The sequence below is a fragment of the Rhipicephalus microplus genome, chromosome 6 (genome assembly GCF_043290135.1).
Source record: "Rhipicephalus microplus isolate Deutch F79 chromosome 6, USDA_Rmic, whole genome shotgun sequence".
NCBI classification, from domain to species: Eukaryota; Metazoa; Arthropoda; class Arachnida; order Ixodida; family Ixodidae; genus Rhipicephalus; species Rhipicephalus microplus.
The window spans coordinates 7,198,611-7,225,494 of record NC_134705.1 but is presented as its reverse complement, the minus strand read 5'-3'; the positions used below and the strand labels follow the sequence as shown (position 1 = coordinate 7,225,494).

General features: G+C 48.4%; 1 protein-coding gene across 12 annotated transcripts in view; it reads right to left on the bottom strand.

The window, feature by feature from the left end:
* The window catches only part of LOC119167755 (uncharacterized), a 595,822-nt gene that overhangs the window by 324,819 nt on the left and 244,119 nt on the right, over positions 1 to 26,884 (bottom strand). For 11 of the 12 annotated variants that reach the window (XR_012883841.1, XR_012883842.1, XR_012883843.1 and 8 more), the window contains one exon: positions 4,335 to 4,453. Coding sequence is in view for 9 of the 12 variants with exons in the window: in XM_075865245.1 (XP_075721360.1) it covers positions 4,335 to 4,453 (119 nt within the window). In the remaining 3 variants the exon portion in view is untranslated. Of the gene's footprint in view, positions 1 to 4,311; positions 4,454 to 26,884 lie in introns of all 12 variants that reach the window. The other variant, XM_075865247.1, reaches the window with a different exon arrangement.

Here is a 26,884-nt window from a genome sequence, read left to right as displayed (position 1 = left end):
AGTTGAGACGTCTAAGTGAGCGAGGATAGGAAGAGAAATAAGCAGCCACACTAGATTTCAGAACGCATTAGCTTGCTCAGGGCCCTAGATGAAGCCAGCGTCTTTTTTGAGGAGTTGAGTGAGAGGGCGTGCGACGTCGATGAAGTTTTTATCAAAGCGGCGGAAGTAAGATGAACCCCTGCAGAATCGACGAGATGTCTAAGCACAAAAATTTCACAACGGCCGCAGTGGCACTTTGCAGAATGGAGTAGCAGTCCCGCCATATGAAAGACTGATAAGATTTTCAATAGCGTTTCAAGGTGCATCGAAAAAAAAAGAAGAAAAAACGATGACGTCGTCCAGGTAACACAGGCAGATAGACCACTTGAAACCGTGCAGCAGGGCGTCCATCATACGATCAAACGTGGCAGGTGCATTGCATAAACCGAACGGCATCACTTTAAACAGGTAAATGACATCGGGAGGAATAAACACCTTCTTCTCATGGTCCATGTCATCAATGGCTATTTGCCAGTACCCTGGAGAGAAGGTCGATGAAGAAAAAATATTTTGCGCCGTGGAGGCAATCCAGGGCATCGTCTATGCGTGGCAAAGGATAGATGTCCTTCTTTGTGATCTTGTTTAAATGTTGATAATTGACGCAAAATCTCCAGCTGTTGTCCTTCTTCTTGACAAGTACAACAGGGGATGCCCATGGATGGCAGGAAGGCTCAATGACATTCTGAGACAGCATTTTGTCGACCTCCTGTTGTATGATGCGCCGCTCAGCATGGGAAACGTGGTAGGGTTGCCGATGAATGGTACTCGTATCGCCTGTATTAATCCTATGCTTAACAACAGACGTCTAGTCGAGGGGGCGGTCGCCAAGGTCGAAGATATCCCAAAAAGATGCAAGAAGGAAATGCAGGTCGTTGACTTTTTCTTTCGGTAAGTCGTGTGCAATCATCTTTGTTAAGACATTTTGGTCTGATGAAAGAGTAGGTGAAGTTTTGCTCTGCACTCGGGATGCTTAGAGTGCAAACTCAGCACTCTGCCGCCGGCATGATTTCAGCGAGAGATATACCATGAGGGAAGAATTGTGTACATAGGCCGAAATTCACTATTGGTAGGCTGGATGTGTTGGCCGTTATAGTGACGACGGTGTGAGGAAACGCAACGTTGTGCGAAAGCAGGACGTCGACATTGGGGGACACAATATAAACACCGTCTGGAACAGGTGGAACAGGAGAGAAACCTATGTAAGCAACTGTTCGTTGAGGGAGATGCAGGTGTTCTGTGGAACAGAGCCGACTTGGAGGGCAACTTGGAGGATCAACAACAGTAGACAGAGCGAGTTGCAGTATACCAGCAGAACAGTCTATCAAGGCCGAATGTTCAGACAAAAAGTCATGGCCCAAAATTATGCCATGAGGGCAATGTTCTTAAACATAAAACAGAACTGATGTGTGGTGTCCGGCGACGCTGACGCGAGCTGAGCCCACACCAATCACGGCGACTGTTCCACCATCAGCAGTTCAGACCACAGAAGTTTAGCCAGGAGTAAGGACTATCTTCAGCAGTGTTCTCAGGTCAGCGTTCATGATAAACACATGTGCACCAGTGTCAATGAGGGCCGTAGTTGGTACACCGTCGACGTCAACATTGATAAGGTTCCGATGTGTGGGCAGGGTCAGTCAGTAGAAGATTTTCGCATCAGGTTGGTATTGCAGCATTCCCTCAAAGAGCTGCTCCCGTCAGTTTTCTGGAGGTGAGTGCCAGAAGGAGCTTAGGGACGGCGATCGACAAGATGGAGATGAGCGGAAAAAACGACGTTGCGGTGAACGAGAGCGGTTGGATAGAGGGGACGAGGAATTGGGAGGCGTTAGCAGCTCTGTTTGCAGTGACGAGCGTGAATTCCAGGAAGGTGGGCGATGGTGTGGAGGGTGAGGCAATGGAGCAGAGTTGGACAAAGCACGGCAGTGGCGAGAAATGTGACCTATACGACGCAATTGAATCAAATCGGCCGGTTGTCTGAGGTGCGCCATTCGGCCGAGCTGCAATAGCATGGGGTTGCAGAAAAACGTTGGTTGGGCACAACAGTCACGAGTGGATTTGGTGGGGCGTAGTCTAGACAATGAATGGAGCAGATGTTCAAGCTGGAGCTGGCCAATTCTTGCCTCACGATGGTCTGGATGAGGGAGACCATGGCCGGATAGCTGTCGGAGTTGGGGGAAGTTGACGAGAGTGGAGCCACGGCTTCTATTTCCCCACGGACAACACGGACAATGTCCCCGAGACTTTCCGTAGAAGGCAGGCGAGGGTCTTAGCATGTAGATGTTGCAGCCGTTTTGGAAGGCGGGCAAACACGATGGCTTTTGGCTTCTTCAGAGCGCCGACATTCGGAAATAATGTCCTGGACCGTAGATTAAACCTTGAACACAAGAAGGTGAAAGACGTCATCTGCTATGCCCTTAATAACATGGCCAACCTTATCGATTTCGGACATCTGCAAGTCCACCTTGCGGCACAAAGCGAGCACGTCCGGAATGTACGTGAGGTAGGATTCGGTGCACGTCTTAACCCGATGTGCGAGCTCGTTTTGGGTAGCACGTTGACTTCCCACAGGCCTGCCGAATTTCTCCCGGAGATTTTGCTTGCATAACTCCCAGCTGGTCAGCTCTTCTTCGTGCGTTTCATACTAGACCTTTGTGTTTCCTGTGAGATAAAAAATTACGTAGGCCAGAATGAGCATTGGGTCCCATCACATACGTACACCCACTCATTCGTATGACTCCAGCCAGGCTTCTACGTCAACGTCATCAGTGCTGGAAAAGGTACCTGGATCTCTCGAAGACTGCAAGATGAGGGTTGACAAGCCAGTTTGAGGAAGCACGGAAGTGGTTGGAGAAGGCACGGTAGTTAGAGATGGGTCAGCATTGTTGATATCGTCGCCATGGGGGAGGCTACTAGGCGCCCGCTACGAAGCTCCGTCTTGTGTGAAGCGAGTACCCCATACCTTCTACCAATGATGTTGCAGGGGGAATAACTTTAGCGGACAAAATACAGAATGAACTAAGGGGCGGACAAAATGGCGCCAAGCTGGCTAGAAGAGACTGACTATGTCATCTTTTTCCCCGTACCCTTCGTCGTTTTCGTCTGCCCGTTACAAAATGTACAGTAAAACCTCATTATTTCTAACTCAATTACTTCAAAATCCTACTTGAATCGAAGTATTTCCACAGTCCCATATTTTGAAATGTTTGAGCGTATAATCTGAAGCAGCGGTCAGCACCAATTCAGTTCATTCAAAAACTTTGTGTGCACAGCAGTGTCAATTCTCGATCCCGATTTTGCCGCAAATCCACGGAACCGACGGCTCTTAAGAGTCACAAGGCAATTTAATGTAGCAGAAGCTGAAGTAGAAGCTGCTCAACCTTGCTACTTCGAGCACGAAAAATAAAATTATATAAAAAAAAAGGTCTCGTAATCAGCTATAATGTGCGCCTGCGGAAAACAAGACATGCTTCACTGCAACACAGAAATGACGTGCAAAGAGCATGTCGCATCACTCTCACTATGTCAGCGCTTCATGACTTACCCATTCTTTCTGGGAATATAAAGAAATTATTAAAGAACAGTCTGGCAGAATTAATTATGTATGCAAACCTCCGACTGCCAGTTTCTCCAGTCATTCGTGCACTTGCAGTGCTCGCGGAGTTCTTGCCTCCAACGCCTTTTTCGAAAAATTAGTCCAAAAGATTCAATGATCATGTTTTCCAGCCAAAAAAACATTGCAATTTTCATCACGCTGTACATCGTTAAATTACTTATTTTACCTGGAAGAATGAACGAACAGTCGCATCATGACATGCTGACGCAGAGCAGGGAGCAGGCGACATGTTGCTCGAGTGTCACTACTGTAATGCAGTGAAGATGCTTTGTTTTTTGCAGGCACACATTGCAGTTGATCACTTTTTTTTTTCCTAGTGGCAGCAGCGACAACCAGCATTCCCCCTTGTTTGTGGCACAATCGTGACCAGGTATTGCCAGGAAAAACCCTTGGAGCCGCAAACTAGCCAGCACAGCAAAAGACCCACCCCAATTACTTTAATTTCAAGTTCCTTGCATCCCACTTTTTGCAAGTTCCATTAATTCGAAAACCCACTTAGTTGGAAGATTTCTCACAGTCCCCTTGACTTCGAATTAACGAAGTTTCACTATATGTAACCAACCAACTGAAACAGCCGGGGCCTCAGCCAATAAATGGAGCCACGCCTGTTCTAATGAGACTTCCTATATTACAGTGGATAAAGCACCACCCTCGATACCTACAAAGTGAACAGGTGTGCACTGACCCTCATGGAGTAGAGGCCCAAGATGGGGGGCACTGCAACTGATGGTGGCAGGGAGTAGCGCACAGCTTCAACAGGACGGGTCGAAGGTGGGCTCATGTGGATGCACCATGTTTGCGCACCTGTATGAATTTCATTAAACACTGCTTCAAGCATCGAGGCAATCAAATCAGATACATATGTGAGATATTTTAGCAATAATTTATCACAAAAAAAAGATGAGATCATGAATAGTTGTGAGCACATGTTGTGATTTGACTATTGATACAGTGATTTTGTCATAATTCTTATCTGTACGTATATATTTAGCCATTCTTCAAAATAACCACCAATTGAAAGTCATGACTCCTTTTTCTACTCTGTCCCATTTTTCTTTACATTTGTGCAATGTGAAATTCACTATCATGAAGATCACATTGTCATTTTTCATCAATAAGCAGCAGCTGCACCCTTACTCTGCCAAGCTTAAGCAGTTGCCTATGAGCGAAGAAAGTGAGAGGTTTTTAAAGCCTTGTAACACTTTTCTATGTAGCCATGGAATGGATTCACTAAATGAGCTTATTGCCTAACAAACTCACTTCAGCAAAAATCTTCAGAATTCGTCACTTACAAGCAGAGTTACGTACAAAAATTTGTTGCACACTGCAATTACATTCCCTCTTGTCCCAACTAAAGCACTGGAAGCTAAGGTGGAAAGAATGGCACGGAGGGAGAAAATACGTCATGCATGTCTCTTGACCTTGAGCACCTTTTCTCTTTTTTTTTTCAAACGCGCAACTCTTTGATACAATCACGCGCGCACCCAGGGACAAGTCGCAGCCTCCCATGGCGGCCACAGCAACAACCAAGTGCCTCATGCTCAAATCAGCCCACGGCTAATACTTGGCCTGTGGTGCAGTGATTTCCAAGTCCGTAGCATCATTTGTCGAGTGAAGGGAAGATATTCTTAGCTGACTTAGAAAATTTATCGTAAATCCCACGCCATGTGCTCTGTTCGTATGTTCCGAGAAGCTTCGATTGCGAATCGGCATCGTTTTCCGACCATGTGCAGGGCCCTTTAAGAAATGCCGACAAATGCCGAGAAAAGAATCGGGAGTCGTATTGTTTAAAGGGTACAGTAGTGATGTGAGGAAAGTCAAGTGGACAAAAAGACAACTTGCCACTGAAGGGGACCAACTCAGCAATCACACACCCAAGGCTCTTAAAAATGCTGCTCGTCTACTTTGTGGGGTACTTACGTATGTGCAAACACTGGGAGTGTTAGTGGAACTGCTCAGAAGCATTTGTGATGTCTACAGGAAGGTTCTTGAAGTCGCATGTGGTACTAGAGAAGTTTTAAAAGCAAAAAGTATTGCATAAAATGAAAATGACTAGATGTGAATAGTCAGTGCAATGGGAGATTGTGCAGCCACAACTGCAATGGCTGTGTTCCAATTCTGGACATCATTGTAGACAGTGTATTTTCACAGCTTAGAAGAAGGCATCGAGCCCATGTTGAACGAGAAATGGAACATGTCTATAAAAAATCTATGCGATGTTACACGCGTCGAAAAGAAAAAACTAGCAGAAAGAAACGTAACTGTACTTTAAATTTTTTCATGTTATGAAAAATTTAGCGCAGCTTACATTAAGCAGTTGGAAAAGCGCCTGTGTGTGCACAGACATCACATCGTTGAGATACGAGCTATCTGACTATCTCACTGAGCCGGCATCTTATTTAGACATTAAAGTATCTGCTGTTTTTGTTTTCTATGCTGTATTTTCGAAGCTGTCTACTTTTCCAGCTAGGTAAAATCTGTAACGGCACTTAAACCCACTACTGTTCACTAAGTTGTTCATTTACTCATCTACAGTGAGTATTGGAACACACGAAATGTTGTAGAAGAGTACAGTAATTTGTGTCTGCACTCTGTTGCTGTCACTGCCACAGTTGATTTGGAACTTATGGCTAAGAAAGGCCGATGTTGGGTTGATCGGGAAGTGTGTGAATCTTGTACTTGCATTCATAGTTCCTTGCAATAATGTTTACTACGAATTTGGAGACATGTTTAAGCTGTGCGAAGAAGTCAACACATTAAGCCTGCACCTCCTCTATCTTTGAAGTGCCTGAGCAATGCTCTCTTCATGCTATCGAGCACGCGCTCCGCCTATGCTCGCTGCTGCCACGTGGTGGCACTGTGTGAGTGGACTACGGGAAGCTGGTGCTGACAAGTGCATGTATTAGGAAGCCCGTGAATTTGTGTTTTCGTGCGAGTTTATTTATATTCATGCTTCTCGCCAGCTTTCACGGGTACAGGGGAATAAAAAGTACCACGAACATAGTGGCGCACTGTTTTTATCACGCTCTGATTGTGGTGGCAATAAAATGTCAATACTATAATGCCGCGAACCATATAGCGCAAGCCGCGATACGACGCCAAGCCGCGATACGACGCCCCGACGCACCCGAAATTCAAGAAAAGCGCCATCCGACGTCCAGTTGTCCATCGACGGCCTTGACGTAGTCGCCCTCATCGACACAGGAGCCGGCTACTCGGTCATGAGCGGGTCATTCGCGTCCAAGCTAAAGAAAGTTACGACCAGATGGGACGGTCCACACATACGCACAGCAGAAGGCCACCTCGTGACCCCAAGTGGAATGTGCACATCGCGCGTCACCATAGACGGCACTACGTACCCTTCGGAGTTCGTCATTTTGCCTAACTGCTCCCGCGACGTAATTCTCGGAATGGACTTTTTGACGAACAATGGCGCAATAATTGATCTGCAGACCAGGTCGATAACGTTTTCTTCCGATCACTCCACGACGCCGCAGCCGAACCTCGGACACCATGCAGCTGTAAGGATCGCCGACGATCACATCACCCTGCCACCCTGCGCAAGCTTGATGATCGCCGTCTATTGTGAAGGTGCTGCTCCTGATGTCGACGCTATCGTGAAGACTGACCAAAGGTTGCTTCTAGACCGCGGTGTGTCTGTCGCAAGAGGCATTGCGCGGTTTAAGCAACGCATATCCCACGTTTTGGTCACCACGTTTTGGTCACCGCGACGTAATTCTCGGAATGGACTTTTTGACGAACAATGGCGCAATAATTGATCTGCAGACCAGGTCGATAACGTTTTCTTCCGATCACTCCACGACGCCGCAGCCGAACCTCGGACACCGTGCAGCTGTAAGGATCGCCGACGATCACATCACCCTGCCACCCTGCGCAAGCTTGATGATCGCCGTCTATTGTGAAGGTGCTGCTCCTGATGTCGACGCTATCGTGAAGACTGACCAAAGGTTGCTTCTAGACCGCGGTGTGTCTGTCGCAAGAGGCATTGCGCGGTTTAAGCAACGCATATCCCCCGTTTTGGTCACCAATTTCACCGAGGAGTACCAGCATCTAAACAAGGGCGCTGCGATTGCGTTCCTCGAAGAAACGCAAAAAGCGAGTCGAGTGATCGCGGTCACCACCTTTAAACGCGCACGCGCAGATGCTTCCAGGCTGCCACATCCTTTCGACGTGAACCCGGCGCTGTCGCAAGAAAATCGGGACAGATTACTGGAGTTGCTCCGTCGCTATAGCGAGTGTTTTTCCTCGAACTCGGAAGTTACATCAGACACCTTTGGCGAAGCACCGGATAATAACCGAAGATGGAGCCCGACCTACCAGACAGTCACCGTACCGCATTTCTTCACACGAGCGCGAAGCCATCCGGACTCAAGTAGATGACATGCTCAGCGATGACATAATACAGCCATCGAAAAGTCCGTGGGCTGTGCCGGTTGTACTCGTGAAGAAAAAAGATGGCACTTGAAGATTCTGCGTTGACTACCGGAGACTAAACAAAATCACCAAAAAAGACGTGTACCCCCTGCCACGAATCGACGACGCCCTCGACCACCTCTGCCACGCCAAGTACTTCTCATCCATGGATCTGAAGACCGGCTACTGGCAAATTGAAGTGGATGAAAGAGACCGAGAGAAGACTGCATTTATAACCCCGGACGGTCTATACGAGTTCAAGGTGATGCCATTTGGGCTGTGCACGGCGCCCGCAACGTTTCAGAGAGTCATGGACACTGTACTAGCATGCCTGAAGTGGCACACTTGCCTCGTATACCTCGACGACGTTGTCGTATTCACCCGGAATTTCGACGAACACCTCACAAGGTTGGAATCTGTACTTGAGGCCATTCGTAAGTCGGGGTTAACGCTGAAGCCTGAGAAGTGCCGCTTCGCGTACGAGGAACTCAAGTTTTTGGGTCACGTCGTGAACGCCGCGGGAGTCCTACCTGACCCGGCAAAAACATCAGCCATTGCGAACTTCCCAAGGCCGAAAGATAAGAAGGGTGTGCGAAGATTTCTCGGACTGTGCGCATACTACCGGCACTTCGTCGCAAACTTCGCGCGCATTGCAGAGCCACTCACGCGCCTGACGAAAGAAAGCACCCCTTTCAACTGGGAAAACGACCAAGAAAAGGCATTCTGCGAGCTGCAACAACGCCTGCAAAACCCGCCCGTACTCGCTCATTTCGACGAAAACGCCGAAACGGAAATGCACACGGACGCCAGCGATATCGGTTTGGGTGCCGTCCTAGTCCAAAAGTAAAGCGGTTACGAAAAGGTAATCGCCTATGCAAGCCGAGGTCTGTCTGTCGAAGGAGGGGAGAAACTACTCTGCCTCCGAGAAAGAGTGCCTGGCTATCATATGGGCCATTTCAAAATTTCGCCCATACGTCTATGGTAGACCATTTAAGGTTGTGACAGACCGTCATGCGCTGTGTTGGCTCGCCAATTTGAAGGACCCCTCTGGCCGTCTTGGGCGGTGGAGCTTGCGCCTGCAAGAGTTCGACGTTACAATATTCTACAAATCCGGCAGGAAACACTCCGACGCCGACTGCCTGTCCCGCGCCCCCATCGACCCACCACCACAGGACTCCGATGAAGACAGCGCGTTCTTCGGAGTCGTGACAGAGAGCGACCTAGCCGCCCAGCAGCGTGCCGACCCTGACCTCCGCGCCATGATCGACTACCTCGAAGGACGCGTCGCCGTGCCTAGGGAGTTCAAGCGCAACTTACCAGCGTTCAGCCTCAAAAACTCCATCCTAGTGAAGAAGAATTTCAACCCCGGAACGAGAACGAATTATCTACTTGTCATCCCCACAGACCTTCGTGACGAAATTTTGGAAGCGTGCCACGACGACCCGTCTTCCGGACATCTCGGAACAGCTCACACGATTACAAAAATCAAGGCGAAATACTTCTGGCCCCGCCCTACATCCAATGTCACCCACTACGTCCGGAGCTGCCGTGACTGCCAGCGACGAAAAACACCACCGACGAGACCCACCGGACTTCTGCAGCCGATCGCCGTCCCAACGAGGCCCTTCCAACAGATCGGAATGGACCTTCTGGGCCCGTTCCCTACATCCCGATCCGCGAACAAATGGATTGTCATAGCGACAGACTACATGATTCGCTACGCAGAGACCACCGCTCTTCCTAGGGGAACTGCACAAGGAGTTGCAAAGTTCTTTATTAACCAAATTGTGCTGCAACATGGAGCCCCTGAGGTCCTAATCACAGACCGCGGAACGACCTTCACTGCGGAGCTCATGCAAGGAATCTTACGCTACAGCAACACAGATCACCGAAGAACGACGGCGTACCACCCCCAAACGAACGGACTAACTGAACGGCTGAATAAGACAATCGCGGATATGCTGTCTATGTACGTCAACGTTGAACATAAGACGTGGGACGAAGTCCTCCCGTACGTCACGTTTGCGTACAACACGGCTATCCAAGAAACCACGCAGATGACACCGTTCGAGCTCGTCTACGGAAGACGGCTGACTACAATGCTCGACGCCATGCTTCCGCACCAAGAAGACGACGACCTCAACGCTGACATCCAAGGATACCTCCAACGTGCGGAGGAGGCCCGCCAGCTCCTCGAGTTCGTATAACGGACCAGCAACTGGTGGATGCCGGACGCTACAATCTCCGATGCCGAGACGCCAAGTACCATCCTGGAGATTGTGTGTGGGTTTGGACTCCCATTCGACGACGTGGACTCAGTGAGAAACTTTTACGACGCTATTTCGGACCCTACCGGATTCTACGACGTGTTGGCGAACTAACGTACGAAGTGATCCCCGATGGTGACTCCCGTACATCACGACGACGCACGCGGCCCGAAGTCGTCCATGTGGTTCGCTTAAAACCTTTCTACGGACGATGACGAACTTTCATTTTAATTTGTTTGGACTGTCCCTTATGTTAGCATCGGGTCGATGCACTCTTAAAGGGGGGGTAATGCCGCAAATCGTGCATTGAGTTTGTTTATTTGTGTTTTGTTTTTTCAGCCTGGCTGCGCCGGCCTGTGCTATCACTGTTTTCACAGCGTTTCGAACAAACGCTATCACAGCGTTTGAAACAAACGCTATCGAACAGCGCTTCGAGCGTTTCGAACAAACGCTATCACGGCATTCTTGATACAATTCGACTGTTCGAGAAACCCTGGCACCGAGAGATATAAATTCCCGCACAGCCGATGCCGCGACATCCGATCGCCGACGCTCACTAGCGTGCACATCGTTTTGCCGGCCGCTGCTTCGCCGCCTGTGTATTCTTTCAGTTGTTAGGGGAGCACACGTTCGCTCCAATAAACTTGTTTTCCTCATAGACAACTGCGTCGTCCTTTGCTGCGTGACATCTGGTGGAGGTGCGGGGTACATGAACCCTAAGCCATTGCCAAGCCGACAAGCACGCCCAACTCGTGTCAGCCGCCGACAGCAAGGCCTTCAGCCAGAGTTTGGACTGCTCCAGGAAAAAAAAAAAGGAAAGAAGACGTAAAAACCACGATGATCAATGCAGGCACCATGACCAGCGCTACCAACCCTCCCGTCGTTCTGCAACAACCTCGTGAGCCCCCATCATTCCGAGGATCTCCTGGTGAAGACCCGGAAGAGTGGCTGGAGAAGCTGGAGCGCATCCGCATTTTTAACAGGTGGGATGACGAAGAAACGTTTCGTCATGTCTTCTTCTATTTGGAGGATGCAGCTCGAGCGTGGTTTGAGAACCATGAAGGCTCCCTAACTGACTGGACTGTCTTTAAGAGCGAATTCCTCGAAACATTCGCTACGGTTGTGCGGAAAGAACGAGCCGCCCTTTTGTTGGAGACGCGAATGCAACACCCTAACGAAGGTGTTGTACTGTTCGCTGAGGAGATGAAGATGCTGTTCCGGAGAGCTGACCCCGAAATGGCAGAAGAGAAGAAGGTGCGCTTTCTGATGCGGGGAGTTAAACAAGAGCTCTTCGCTGGACTCATCCCCAACCCCCCTAAGACCGTCACTGAGTTCGTCACCGAGGCTTCGATGATCGAGAAGACCTTGAATATGCGTTCGCGGAAATACGATAGACCACTCAACACCCTTTCGGTGAACCCGGTAAACGCCCCTGGATGGGCGACGGAAGACTTGCGGGAGACCATCCGCGCCGTCGTTCGCGAGGAACTGAGGAAATTGTTCCCAGCAACGCCGCAGCCCCAAGTCGCCTCTCTCACTGACGTCGTCCGCGAGGAGGTTCAGCAAGCACTGGGGAATTCTACGCCGTCGGAAGCATCTTACGAACCACAAGCGATAACCTACTCCGCTGCTTCTCGTCGACCCCGACCCGTCCCAACCCGTTATCAAGAGGCCCCGCCGTACCGCCGCCCAATGTCGCCCGCCCGATCCCCTGTAACCCGAAACCAGGCGCCCAGGAAGACCGAAGTGTGGCGAACGCTAGATAATCGTCCGCTGTGCTACCACTGCGGAGAGGCCGACCACGTCTACCGCCGCTGCCCGTACAAGAGGCTGGGTTTGCGTGGGTTCTCCGTCAACGCACCCTGCCCGCGAGCCGGCCAGCGCCCATTTGAGATCCAAGAATACCTGTCGAACACCAACCGTGGACCATCCTGTTTCAACCGTTCGCCGTCGCCCTACCCGTACCAATCCCCCGTTTTCGTATCTTGTATGACTGTCTTTTTATCAACCATTCAGGCTACAGCCCCTTAGAAATAGATGGAAAACAGAAAAGAAGGTAGATACAACATGTCTGCATTGCTTTCCATGCCCACTATACGTATTCCTCAAGCAGTCTGTCAGGCCATGCCACCGGTCGAATACTTCCATTCAAGTTTGAGGGTATTCACTTTTTGTTTTCTCTTTCAAGCTATTGCAACCTCTTTCTTTGCATGCCTCAGTATAGAATACTGCTGTGTGCCATTCTGCATATCTAATGAAAAAATCAGGTTGTCTTTTCTTTTGTTTCTCATTAACCATAAAGAATGATAATGAGTTATCGGCAAAACAGTGTACAGTGTTGTAATGAATGCATGCTTAATTAGGCTGAACCGGGTGCCCCATTTGACAGAAGCGTCCATGTTGACCGCCTTTCGGCCTCTACTCAGCTCACTACCGAAAAAGCCAGAGGGAAGGAAAAAGTAACATAGCTGAGGAGCTGGATATCAAGACTGCTACGACAATCCGTCAACAATTACAAACTCAAGCAACTCACAACAGAACAAATTTTTCATGCCTGTCACACTTGCTCAAGGTGAGAATGCACATTAGACTTAAGACTTCAACAACAGTGCCTGTTCAAAGCATTGCCCATGGTTGCAGCAATTGCACCGAATATGGAGCTGTTTTGTTTTTTTTCGTACCAGTGCGATTTCATTGCTTAGCTCTGAAATGGTAGAATCATCTGGCATAGTTCCTCATCTTCTGGCACTTGCTTTTTTCTCAGTGGCATCACGCATAATATTCAAAAGCTTCGCGAAGAGAACTGATGATCACGTAGATTCCTGGAAGCAGTCTAGCGGAATTTTGTGCTATTTAGCACATGAGCTACAGGCTTGCGTACAATGTGCTACACTCATAGACAGTAGCAAGCACCAGGGAACATTAGGTACCCAAACATTTAGTACAGCCAAACCTCTATATAAGAGACAGTGATATAAGAGACAAATCGATGTAAGAGACACCAGTATGCCTACAGTAAAATACGGGTAGATAAAAAAATGCAGATGTAGTGCCCTGCTTATAAGAGATAGCTCATATAAATGACAAGAATTGCTGCCTAGAGCATGCCTCCTTTAAAGGGCTGTATTAGCTGTATTAGCTCCTGGCGAATTCTGAGGTCAAAAATCGATTTTCAGTGAGTTAAAAAACCAACTCTCAGTGAGGCGACTGTAGTGGTGACAAAACGATCTTCCAAGGATCACTGCATGTGTTTCTGATACTGGCCTGGCCGACGACACGTGAGTGCCTCCCTCGATCAAGTAGTTGCAAATGACACATGCCTTTAAAATGAGCTGGGTTCACAGAACAATAAGTGGTTCACGATTCATGTTTACAAGTTTTCATTATACTTTAAACAATGCGAATACAGTCAAAAAACAAACCGTACAGCAGCTCCAAATGCAGCCGCAGCATTCTTTTGCGTAAGAGACGACGTGGCACGTCTACTCCGGTAGCAGCTAAAAGCCGCACTAACATAGACGGCCACTATTGTGCTCTGCTTCTTTTCCAAGGAACTGAAGAAACAGAGGAGGTGCTGGCTAGGCACAAGCACACATGAAGCACAGACTTCCGAATGTGTTCATTTCTTGAAGGTAGAGGATTTATAAAGTGTGACAAGGAGCAGTCACGCTGACAAGCTTACAATCTGTAGAAATGTGGCAAGACCATGTGCGCATTGAAATCTCGGAAGGATCCTACTATGGCCTTCTAGGAAATCTATTTTTTTACGTGATCAAGTTAATGAGGGTGAACTAACACGCAGGTCCCCTCTTTTTGCCATGAAGAATGCCTTGGTGATCTCTCTTTTTCTCTTTTCTTGCCTTGGAAAGCAATTTAGTTTTTTCTAGCTGCGAAAAACAGCTTTTGCAATTCTTGTAGTGTAAGGCTAGATTACTGCTTCAGCCAGCGCGCATGGGTCACTTGTATTGTTCTAGCATGCATTCGTTGAAACAGAGTGCAATTAGACCGATATACAACCAGCCACATGAAAACAAAATTTAATAAATGACATTTGACATGCATCTAGTGTACCCAGTCATGTGGTCCTGCTTGCACTCTCCGTGCCTGTCTTTCGTTTTCACTGATGAGCACAAGGCACACTTTCTTGAGTTCACATGGCGCTGAAAAGATTATGTGAATCCCGTGCCTTTCCGCTACTTTCTCAATGTTGTGTGACAGAGAATGCAAATACGGCATAACAAAAGGTAAGTGTTCATTAAAAGGTCACTGTTTCTTTTTTTCAGTCTTAATTTTCTGAAGCATGCTTTCAGAACCACTGCGTGTCAAATGATCCAGGTGCCCATCGGGCTGCATGCAATCAACCAGACTGTTGAAACTGCGCAACCGAGAAGTGTGGCAGCTTGGGCTAGTTGGTATGGCATGACGATAGTTATAGCCCGAGAATAAAACGATGACACAGAGACAAGACGGACACGAGCGCAAACTTTCAATCGAGTTTATTGCGCAGAGCGCGAAAATATATAGAGGAGACAGTAACCTTGTGACAAAAACCATATGGCACAAAGAGCAAAGCATGAGTAAGAAAAAAACAAAAAACAAAAATACAAAAGCACAGAAAAAAGGCAAAGAAAAGTCTATAAGGAAACGAAACAGAAAAGTCAAGGCAATATGCGCGCACCAAAACCTTCGAAGAACCTTAGTTCCTTCTCAGACAGAGATGTGGAGGGCTTACTAATACAAGACACCTGTTCGCGTGCCATATGCGCGGTCTCGACAATAACTCGAGTGTGCTCATCTTTGTGCTTTTACAGCGTCGCTATGTCCTTGAAAATGGGCACACAGTTGCACTCAGTGCATTGCTGAGCAAGAAAACTATCTTTCCCGTTTTTAACATTGTTAGCGTATTCTCTCAGTCGATCGTTCATACACCTTCCGGTCGTTCCGACATAACAAGTACCGCATGAAAGGAGGGTCCCATAGACAACTTCCCGGGAGTATGCCGCATACCTGTCTCTATGCTGAACTCTGCATTCCATCGATGACTGCGTTTTCAGGGGGTGTGTAGATTTGGTGAGGCTGATTAATTTGAACGGTGCAGAGAACAAGACACGAACTCCAACTCGTTTTTTTATTTTCTTGAGCCTGTGTGATATCTGGTGTTTGTATGGAATCACGGCTATCCTTTTACGCTTTGTATCCTTGTTGCTCGGATTCTGTCACTGCCTCTGCCCTGCCTTATTAGTCCGCAGGATAGTCTCAGCAACGGAAGCAATAAACGCCTTGGGGAAGCCCGAAGTTTTAAGCCGGGAGACTTGAGCTTTGACGCTCGCAGAGATGTCGTGGGCGCACAACCTATTTAAGGCATTCTCAAGACAGGTTCGTGCTATGCCTCGCTTAACTAACTTGCTGTGAGCGGAAGATAAAGGAAGTAAAGGTTTCTGCACATGTGGTTCATAGCACCAACAGACGTGCTGTGAGCTAAAAAACAGTCCTAAATCCAAAAAGCGTAACTTGTCATTCTCGGGCATTTCATGTGTCAACACAAGAGGCTTTAATTAATCTTCAAACACACCTATCGTTTGAGTCGCAATCAAGTGGAACATAGAAGGGTTACAATTTAGAAGAACCAAGAAATCATCCACGTATCTGAACACTTTGACGACATGCGAGCCTTCTAACTATTTCTGCAGTTTTTTGCCCATTTTTGCCAATAGACGATCACTGAGTAGAGGTGCTATGCATGAGCCAATCGAAACACCCTTTTTCTGCAGATAAATGCAATCATTCCATTGAATGAAACTAGAGGTAAGGTACAGCAAAACCAGGTTAAGAAAATCTCATGCACTGATGCTAGTTTTTAATTGGAAGTTCAATTCCCCGAAGACTTCTATGTTATTCCTTATACATTCTGATACCTCATCGTGAGACAGGGAGTAATATAGGTCCTTTATGTCAATTGAAAAACCGAAAACATTAGATTGATTTGACTGTTTGAAAAATTCTATCAGTGCCAGTGAGTTTTTGATCAGAAATGGGTCATCAATCATTAGACACTTTCGATGGTCTGAATAAACAAGCCGAGTTGCTTTTGCCACATACCACTTTCTGTCACAATGACACTGAAGGGCATGTCGACTTCATGTGTTTTGGTAGAAAAAAAGATGCTGAGCCCATTTTTATCACTTTTGCTAATATGCAGTGCTAACTGTTTCAACCCTAGTTTATGACACATTTCCTTGGCTTGCATTTTTACTCTATCTAGACGAATGTCGGTAAAACATTTGAAAACAGAGCCAATGGCTGTGACCGCCTTTTCAAAGTACGAGCAATTAGGAAGAACGGCGAAACCACCCTCTTTATCTGCCGGCACGACACAAAATTCATTGTCTCTCAAAAACTTGGTCGTCTTCCGCAAAGGAAGGCTGGTGCTGGTAGGCTTACTCTGTAGGAGCACATCGATGCCTTCTGAGATGCATCTGTCCGAATCCTCTGGTGAGGCGCGGCCAGCAACAGAGCGCACCATTGAAAGAAGTTCGGGTGCGGACCTCTATCAGTCGACGGCGAACTTCGGACCTAGGGCGAGGGTGTTGTGGACATAGTCTGGGAGGACATCACTGCACGAGTGGACCACACCCGATTGCCGGGGCTTGGTTGGGCACTGCATACAAAGGCTAGTGAGCTCACGTGACCACAACCTGTTTGCAGTGTGTTCGATTCAGTCGCAGTACTCTCGCCATCTTCTTTTTTTCTCTACCGGTGTAAGATCTGTTTGTTGAAGCCAGACATACAGGGCGTCACGGTACGTGCGCTTTTGTTGGTGCCATTCAGACCGAAGAATTTTGCACGCCCATACGACATGGCCGATAGAAGAGTGGTAACCTCCAAACAAGGCTAAATTTAACGTCTGGAGGCAGCTGCTTGGTGCGAATGCAGAAGGTAAAGGTGAGCACATGGCAAATGTAGACTGCGATGAGGGTTATGAGGACTGAATGATGAAGGGAAACACACGAAAAAGAGCCCAAATAACTAGAAATGTAGCCTGGAAGTGTGGCAGCTTGGGCTAGTTGGTATGTCATGGCGATAGTTATAGTGCGAGAACAAAATGATGACACAGAGACAAGAAGAACACGAAGGACACAAGCGCTAACTTCCAACTGAGTTTATTGCACAGAGCGCGAAAATATATAGAGGAGATAGTAACTTTGTGACAAAAATCATATGGCACAAAGAGCAAAACATGAGTAAAGGATGCCCCGCCGCGGTGGTCTAGTGGCTAAGGTACTCGGCTGCTGACCCGCAGGTCGCGGGTTCAAATCCCGGCTGCGGCGGCTGCATTTCCGATGGAGGCGGAAATGTCGAGGCCCGTGTGCTCAGATTTGGGTGCACGTTAAAGAACCCCAGGTGGTCAAAATTTCCGGAGCCCTCCACTACGGCGTCTCTCATAACCATATAGTGGTTTTGGGACGTTAAACCCCACATATCAATCAATGAGTAAAGGAAAAACAAAAAACAAAAAACAAAAGCACAGAAAACGGCAAAGAAAAGTCTATAAGGAAACGAAGTACAAAAGTAAAGGTAATATAACTATTCACATAAAAAACAGTGCCAATAATGAGGGACAAGGAAAGAAGGAGACAGACAGCTGTCTGTCTCTGTCTCCTTCTTTTCTTTTCCCTCGTTATTGGCACTGTTTTTTATGTAAACCATGTCGTACCAACATGCCCAAGCAACCACATTAGCTAATATAACTACTTGCGCGCACCAAAACCTTCGAAGAACCTTAGTTTCTTCTCGGGCAGAGACATGGAGGACTTGCTAATGCAAGACACCTGTCAATGCAAGACACCTCCAAGAGTAGCCTTCGTACACAGTGCCCAACCAAGCCCCGGCAATAAGGTGTGGTCCATTCCTGCAGTGATGTCCACCCCGACTACGTCCACAACACCCTCGCCCTAGGTCCGAAGTTCGCCATCGACCGAGAGAGGTCCGCACCCGAGCTTCCTTCAATGGTGCGCTTTGTTGCTGGCCACACCTCGCCAGAGGATTCAGACAGATGCATCTCAGAAGGCATCGACATGCTCCAACAGCCTACTAGCACCAGCCTTCCGTTGCGGAAGACGACCAAGTTTTTGAGAGACAATGAACTTTGTGTCGTGCCGTCAGATAAGGAGGGTGGTTTCGCTATTCTTCCCAATTGCTTGTACCTAGAAAAGGCTGTCACAGCCATTGGCTCTGTTTTAAAATGTTGTACCGACATTCGTCTAGACAGAGTAAAAACGCAAGCTAAAGAAATGTGTTGTAAACTAGGGTTGAAACAGTTAGCACAGCATAATAGCAAAAGTGACAAAAATGGGTTCGGCATGTTTTTTTCTGCGAAAACACATAAAGTCGACATGCCCTTTCGTGTCATTGTGACTGAAAGTGGCATGTGGCAAAAGAAACTCGGCTTGCTTATTCAGACCCATCTAAAGTGTCTAAATATTGATGACCCCTTTCTGATCAAAAACTCGCAGGCACTGATAGAATTTTTCAAACAGTCAAATCAATCTAATGTTTTCGGTGTTACAATTGACATAAAGGACCTATACTACTTCCTGCCTCACGATGAGGTATTAGAATGTATAAGGGATAACATAGAAGTCTTTGGGGAATGGAATTTCCAATTAAAAACTGGCATCAGTACACGAGATTTTCTTGACCTGGTTTTGCTGTACCTTACCTCTAGTTTCATTCAATGGAATGATTGCATTTATCTGCAGAAAAAGGGTGTTTCGATTGGCTCATGCATAGCACCTCTACTCAGTGATCTTCTATTGGCAAAAATGGGCAACGAACAGCAGGAAAAGTTAGAAGGCTCGCATGTCGTCAAAGTATTCAGATACGTGGATGATTTCTTGGTTCTTCTAAATTGTAACCCTTCTATGTTCCACTCGATTGCGACTCAAATGATAGGTGTGTTTGAAGATTGTTTAAATACTCTTGTGTTGACACATGAAATGCCCGAGAATGACAAGTTACGCTTTTTGGATTTAGGACTGTTTTTTAGCTCACAGCACGTCTGTTGGTGCTATGAACCACATGTGCAGAAACCTTTACTTCCTTTATCTTCCGCTCACAGCAAGTTAGTTAAGCGAGGCATAGCACGAACCTGTCTTGAGAATGCCTTAAATAGGTTGTGCGCCCACGACATCTCTGCGAGCGTCAAAGCTCTAGTTTCCCGGCTTAAAACTTCGGGTTTCCCCAAGGCGTTTATTGCTTCCGTTGCCGAGACTATTCTGCGGACTAATAAGGCAGGGCAGAGGCAGTGACAAAATCCGAGCAACAAGGATACAGAGCGTAATAGGATAGCCGTGATTCCATACAAACACCAGATATCACACAGGCTCAAGAAAATAAAAAAACGAGTTAGAGTTCGTGTCCTGTTCTCTGCACCGTTCAAATTAATCAGCCTCACCAAATCTACACACCCCCTGAAAACGCAGTCATCAATGGAATGCAGAGTTCAGCATAGAGACAGGTATGCGGCATACTCCCGGGAAGTTGTCTATGGGACCCTCCTTTCATGCGGTACTTGTTATGTCGGAACGACCGGAAGGTGTCTGAACGATTGACTGAGAGAACACGCTAACAATGTTAAAAACGGGAAAGATGGTTTTCTTGCTCAGCACTGCACTGAGTGCAACTGTGTGCCCCCTTTCAAGGACACAGCGACGCTGTACAAGCACAAAGATGAGCGCACCCGAGTCATTGTCGAGGCGGCGCATATGGCAAGCGAACAGGTGTCTTGCATTAGCAAGCCCTCTTTGTTTCTGTCCAAGAAGGAACTAAGGTTTCTCGAAGGTTTTGGTGCGTGCAAGTAGTTATATAACCTTTACTTTTCCGTTTCATTTCCTTATAGACTTTTCTTTGCCTTTTTCTGTGCTTTTGTTTTTTGTTTTTTTTTTGTTTTTCCCTAACTCATGTTTTGCTCTTTGTGCCATATGGTTTTTGTCACAAGGTTACTGTCTCCTCTATATATTTTCGCGCTCTATGCAATAAACTCAGTTGGAAGTTAGCGCTCGTGTCCTTCGTGTCCTCCTTGTCTCTGTGTCGTCGTCTTGTTCTCGTGCTATAGCTATCGCCATGCTCAACCGAGTCTGCGCAGGATTTTGCAGGCTTCGTTAAATGAGTTTGGAGTAAAAGCTCAGTTAAGGCAATAAGCTTTTGCTAGACCTTGGGTTGTACAACTAGCCAGCGTTGATACAAGGCTGGGCAGTAACGAAGACACATGTGTCTTAGACACTATCTGATGTTCTTTGGGTATCTTGTATATGTATTGTGATATGCCTCACAAGACGAGTATCTCTATTTCTAATACATTGAATAATGTATTGTCACGTTACTCTCGACAAACTTGATAAAAAATGGGCTCGTTTAGTCGACTACTCAAGCAGCAGCTCAGAGAGATCGTCTTTGTCTTCTTTCACACTTCGATCTCACCCAAGCAAACCATGTGGCAATAGTCCCCCCCTTTGAAAGCATCGACTCGATGCTCGTAAATAAAAAAAATGAAGGTATACACACGCAGATATAGAGAACCAAAAGAGGGAGAGTGCCACTACTCGCAGCGCAAATGAGGAAGTTTCGCCAACGCTTCCGCCAAGCGCAAAAAGAAAGGGCATAAAAACACACGAGAACACAAACAGCAGCAGCAACGCAATGTCACGGCATGTCGTAGCACGTGAAACCACAAGGGCTACTGTGTGAAGTAGGGCTTCAGCCGAACGACATGCACGGTTTCGGGCCGAAGCTGTCGACGAGAAGACGCTGCGCCGTCCGGAAATACCTCGTAGGTAAGATCTGTGATTCGTCTAAGAACCTTGTACGGTCCAAAATAACGGCTTAGGAGCTTTTCGGATAAGCCTGGTCGCCGGACAGGGATCCACACCCACACTCGGTCCCCAGGGTGGTAGGTGACATTTCGATGGCGGAGGTTGTAACGTCGTGCGTCTGCATCTTGTTGGTGACTGGTGTTTATGCGAGCTAGCTGACGAGCTTCTTCGGCGTATTGAGTGTATTGCTCAGCATCTTGAGCAAGTTCATTGCTTTCGTCGCACGGAAGCATAGCATCGAGCATGGTTCGCACGTTGCGTCCGTAAACAAGTCGGAAAGGCGGAAATCGCGTTGTTTCTTGCGTTGCCGTATTATAAGCAAACGTGATGTATGGGAGAATCTCGTCCCAGGTTTTATGTTGTACGTCCACGTACATTGACAGCATGTCCGCTATGGTCTTGTTAAGCCTCTCTGTCAGTCCATTGGATTGCGGATGATAAGCCGTTGTTTTTCGATGACTTGTGCAGCTCAGTTTAAAAATGTCCTCCATCATTCGTGCTGTAAACGACGTCCCTCTGTCCGTAATCACGCATGACGGGGCACCATGCCGTAGGACGATTTGGTGCACGAAGAACTGCGCGACTTCAGAGGCCGTGCCACGGGGTAACGCTTTCGTTTCAGCGTAACGCGTAAGATAATCTGTCGCAACTATAATCCATTTGTTCCCAGAGGACGACAAAGGGAAGGGCCCGAGAAGGTCCATTCCCACGAGGTCAAACGGTGTCCGTGGTGGTGCGATCGGCTGGAGCAGGCCCGCGGGTCTCACAGGCGGAGTCTTGCGGCGCTGGCACTCACGGCAGCCTTTCACATATCGATGTACACTAGTTGATAGTCGCGGCCAGTAATACTGTTGGCGTACTCGGGCGAGAGTTCGCGAATAGCCCAAATGTCCTGACGTGGGCTCGTCGTGGCACGCCAGGAGGATTTCATCACGCATGTCGGTAGGAACAACGAGTAGGAAGGCCTTGTCGCTACCACGGGCGTTTTTCTTGTAAAGAATGCCTCTTCTTAGACAAAAAGAAGACAGTTCGCGAGCAATGTGTTGAGGGACCTGAGAGTTGCGGCCTTCCAGGGAATCAATGACTGGGCGTAATTCATCGTCTGCCCGCTGCTTTGACATAAATTCAGAGTCACTAACTGCTCCGAGAAAGGCATCTTCATCTTCGGAGCCCCTGACAGCGTTCCCCACAGGTGCTCGAGAAAGCGCGTCGGCGTCTTCGTGTTTGCGCCCTGACCTGTACACAATCGTAATGTCAAACTCCTGCAAACGCAAACTCCACCGTGCGAGACGGCCGGATGGATCTCTGAGATTTGCCAGCCAGCAGAGCGAGTGGTGGTCAGTCACCACTTTGAAGGGACGACCATAGAGGTAAGGCCGAAATTTGGTCGTCGCCCACACGACTGCGAGGCATTCTTTTTCTGACGTAGAATAGTTGGTCTCAGCTCGAGAAAGAGTACGACTGGCGTAAGCTATCACATGCTCAACGCCGCCGTGTCGTTGTACAAGGACAGCGCCAAGTCCGACGTTGCTGGCATCTGTATGAATTTCTGTAGCAGCGTCCTCATCAAAATGGGCAAGAACAGGGGCTGTTTGCATTCTCTGTCGTAACTCTGTGAACGCTGTATCTTGTTCTGCACCCCAAGTAAAGGGTACGTCATCTCGGGTGAGTCGCGTAAGAGGTTCAGCTATCTTAGAGAAGTTGGCGATAAATCGGCGATAATACGCGCACAAGCCGAGGAAACGGCGTACTGCTCTTTTATCTGATGGGACAGGGAAGGCGGCGACAGCAGCAGTTTTGTCTGGATCAGGTCGCACTCCATCTGCACTAATGACATGTCCCAGAAATTTCAGCTCTTCATAGCCGAAATGGCATTTTTGGGGTTTCAGCGTAAGTTCAGCTGTGCGAATGGCTTCCAGAACCTTTCTCAGATGCTTCAGATGTTCTTCAAAGCTCTCGGAAAAGATGACCACATCATCGAGGTAGACAAGGCAGCTTTGCCACTTCAAGCCAGCGAGAACTGTGTCCATCATCCTCTGAAAAGTGGCTGGTGCAGAACAGAGGCCGAAGGGAAGAACTCGGAATTCGTAAAGTCCGTCTGGAGTCACAAACGCGGTTTTTTCTCGGTCTCGTTCATCCACTTCAATTTGCCAATAGCCACTCTTTAGATCGATGGACGAAAAATACTTCGCATGTCGTAACCTGTCGAGGGAGTCGTCTACTCGTGGAAGCGGGTAGACGTCCTTTTTTGTGACGCTATTAAGCTTCCTGTAGTCAATACAGAATCGCAGCGTTCCGTCTTTTTTCTTTACTAGAACGACTGGCGAGGACCAAGCGCTGCTGGATGGTTGAATAATCCCGTCAGCGAGCATCTCTTTTACTTGTGTCTGGATAGCCTCGCGTTCTTTGGCAGAAACGCGATAAGGCTGCTGCCGGATGGGGCGGACGTCATCGTCGGTAATAATTCGATGCTTCGTGAGGTGCGTTTGACGGACTTTAGAAGAAGAGGCGAAGCAAGATCTAAACTCACTTAAAAGGTCGTGAAGTGCAGCCTTTCTTTCGTCTGACAGCGTGGAATTAATGTCGATGTGGTCTAGAAATTCCTTATCCTCATGCGTTTCCTCGGACGCGAAGCACTCCGTGACGTCGGCAACAGGTTCTCCATAAGCTAGGGTGGTTCCACGGAAAAGATGCCGGTGCTCGTAATTGAAGTTCGTAGCTAGTATCGTTGACTGTCCGTCACGGACGCGTACAACACTTCGGGCGGCGCATACACCTTGGAGCAGCAGAAGTGATAAGTTGCTTTCAGCCACCACGTCGCCGTCTTGGAAGTCTTCACAAGTGACTTCGATGGGAACAGTTGCTCGAGGTGGCAGCGTCACACTGTCGTCAGCAACACGCAGCGCAAGTCTACGGCAGTTATCGGCGTCTCGATCTGTTGCGCCTTGAGTCGAGAAAGTCACGATGCGCTCACGGAGATTTATGATGGCACCGTATTCCCGAAGGAAGTCCATGCCGATAATCAGCTGACGCGAACAGTCGGGAAGAACGAGGCAGCTGAGCACAAACGTTGACGCACGAATTTTCACTCTTGCGGTACAGCGACCCAGCGGTGTTACAACGTGTCCTCCAGCTGTTCGAATTCGCGTTCCATTCCACGGCGTGATCACTTTCCTGAGATCTTTCGCTAGCCTCCCGCTGATGATCGAATAGTCTGCACCAGTGTCTACCAATGCACTGACCTGAATACCGTCAACCAGCACAGGTATGTCGAGCGACACGCGGTCACTAAGTTCAGATGCGGATGTCGGCGTTTCTTCGGCACTGCGATTATTCTCTGACGAAATGCCTTCGGCGCTGCGTGCAAGCATCGATGGGAGGCCTTCCGCACTTTGAGTCCCAGCGACCTTGCCCCCGAAGGCCGCTGCCTTCAGTTTTCCCGACGAGGGCTCGGGGAGCGTTCCCGTGCCGTCACCCCAAAACGTGGCCCAGTGGCTGCGGGTCTCCTCGGAGATGGTGACCGCGATTGCCGTCGTGTAAAGGGTGCACGCTGTTGCGCGAGATATTCTTCGATATCCCATGGCCTTTGACCAATTCGGGGACGAGGGGAATTGACGGAAAATCCACGCAGTCCAAGTTGCCGGTATGGGCATTCGCGGTAAATGTGACCAGCCTCACCGCAATGATAGCAGAGGGGTCGTCTGTCTGGCGTACGCCAGAGATCAGACTTGCGCGTCGGTGTACGGCGACTATCGATGTCCAAATCAGCGTGCGCTGACTGAATCGCGACTGACGGCATCATTGTCTGGATCGGGACGTATTGCATTGTCTGGATCGGGACGTGCGGCACTGTCTGGATCGGGACGTGCGGCACTGGCTGGATCGGGACTCCTTGACCCGAAAGAGGAGTGGCAGATCGCAAGGCTTCCGCGTACGTACGACGGCGACTGTCAGTAGACACAGGAGCCGTTTCCAGATCAACCGACGTGGGCGGAAAACGATGGGCGTGCAGCACCTGCTGGACCTCGTCGCGGATGACACTGGTGATAGAACCAACATCGATTTGCCTTGTCCCGTACATCTTTTCCATTTCTTCCCGGACGACAGATCGAATGATCTCGCGAATCCATTCGGGGCTCTTGCTCCCAGGGGTGGCGAAAATCTCGGGAGTTGAGCCAGCATTCACTTGACGGTCAAACTGGGCAGACCGTTGGTGCAGTACTCGCTCCATTGTTGCCGCTTCAGTAAGGAACTCAGCAACACTTTTGGGGGGACTACGCACCAAACCAGCAAAAAGTTGTTCCTTCACACCACGCATGAGGTGGCGCAACTTTTTTTCTTCTGCCATAGCAGGATCCGCTCGCTTAAAAAGCCGTGTCATGTCCTCGACGTACATCGAGACGGTCTCGTTGGGCATCTGGATGCGTGATTGAAGTGCACGCTCCGCCCGTTCGCGGCGGTCGGGACTCCTGTAGGTCTCCAGGAGGCGACGCTGGAACTCGCGCCAAGATGTCAGAACATCATCCCTGTTCAAAAACCACGTCTTGGCACCGTCTTTTAGGCACGTGTACACGTTCCGGAGCTTCGCGGCATCATCCCAGTAATTGATCGCTGCGACACGTTCGAACTCACTCAGCCAGTCGTCAACATCTTCATGCTGCGCTCCGTGAAAGGGGCTAGGCATGAGCGGGTTCTGGACGGTGCAGTAGATCGGCGTGGAAGGTGTCGGAGCTTGCATGGGATCTTGTGTTGAAGTCATAGTCGCTGCGTCAGTGGTTGGTGTCTCGGGCGGTAGGCCTCGTTGGCGGCGGCTTACTCTATGAACAGGAGTGTCCACGGGTGCAGGGCTTGTGTTCCGGCTGCTGGACGGGGTCTTGGGCATCGGGTGGATTGCGAGACGTTGTACCCAGCAACTCCACCAGTCTTGTCACGTTACTCTCGACAAACTTGATAAAAAATGGGCTCGTTTAGTCGACTACTCAAGCAGCAGCTCAGAGAGATCGTCTTTGTCTTCTTTCACACTTCGATCTCACCCAAGCAAACCATGTGGCAGTATCATGTATCTTAAGATATGACATGCATTTATGACAACACTACCACGGGAAACCTTAATCGCTGACTGAAATCCATTTTTGAAGCTGGTATTGGTGCCACTCAGCCACGTGAGCAAAACTAAAGGCATTGACATAATTTTATTTTCTTGCTAGAGTCCGGCAGGGAGGGCAGGCGATGAGGTGGGCACGTCCTTTTTGCTGAGGTGTAGCAACATGACACCAGCCGTGCAATTTCAACAGATGAAGCTAAGATAAAGTTTTTTACAGTTCCCTTGCCATCGCACCATACAACACGCCACCAGCACGAGTATCCCGTTGCACTGGCCATTCTTTAAATGTTGCTTGCCACAAAGTGCGCACTGTCACTTTTTCATCTTCTTTTTTTCTGCTTATGTAGCTGTAGATTGGAACAGTCTTCGATACAACACCGCTACTATCACCTACTCATCTGAGTTCATCAAAGAAGTGCCTGTATTTCTCTCACCATAATTTTTTCTTCTTATATTTATGTAAATGCACTCCTTATGTGATACCCTTTTTGGGGGTCTTTAAGGAATAAAGAATGAATGAATGAATGAATGAAGCATGTGGACATAGACATTCGCACTC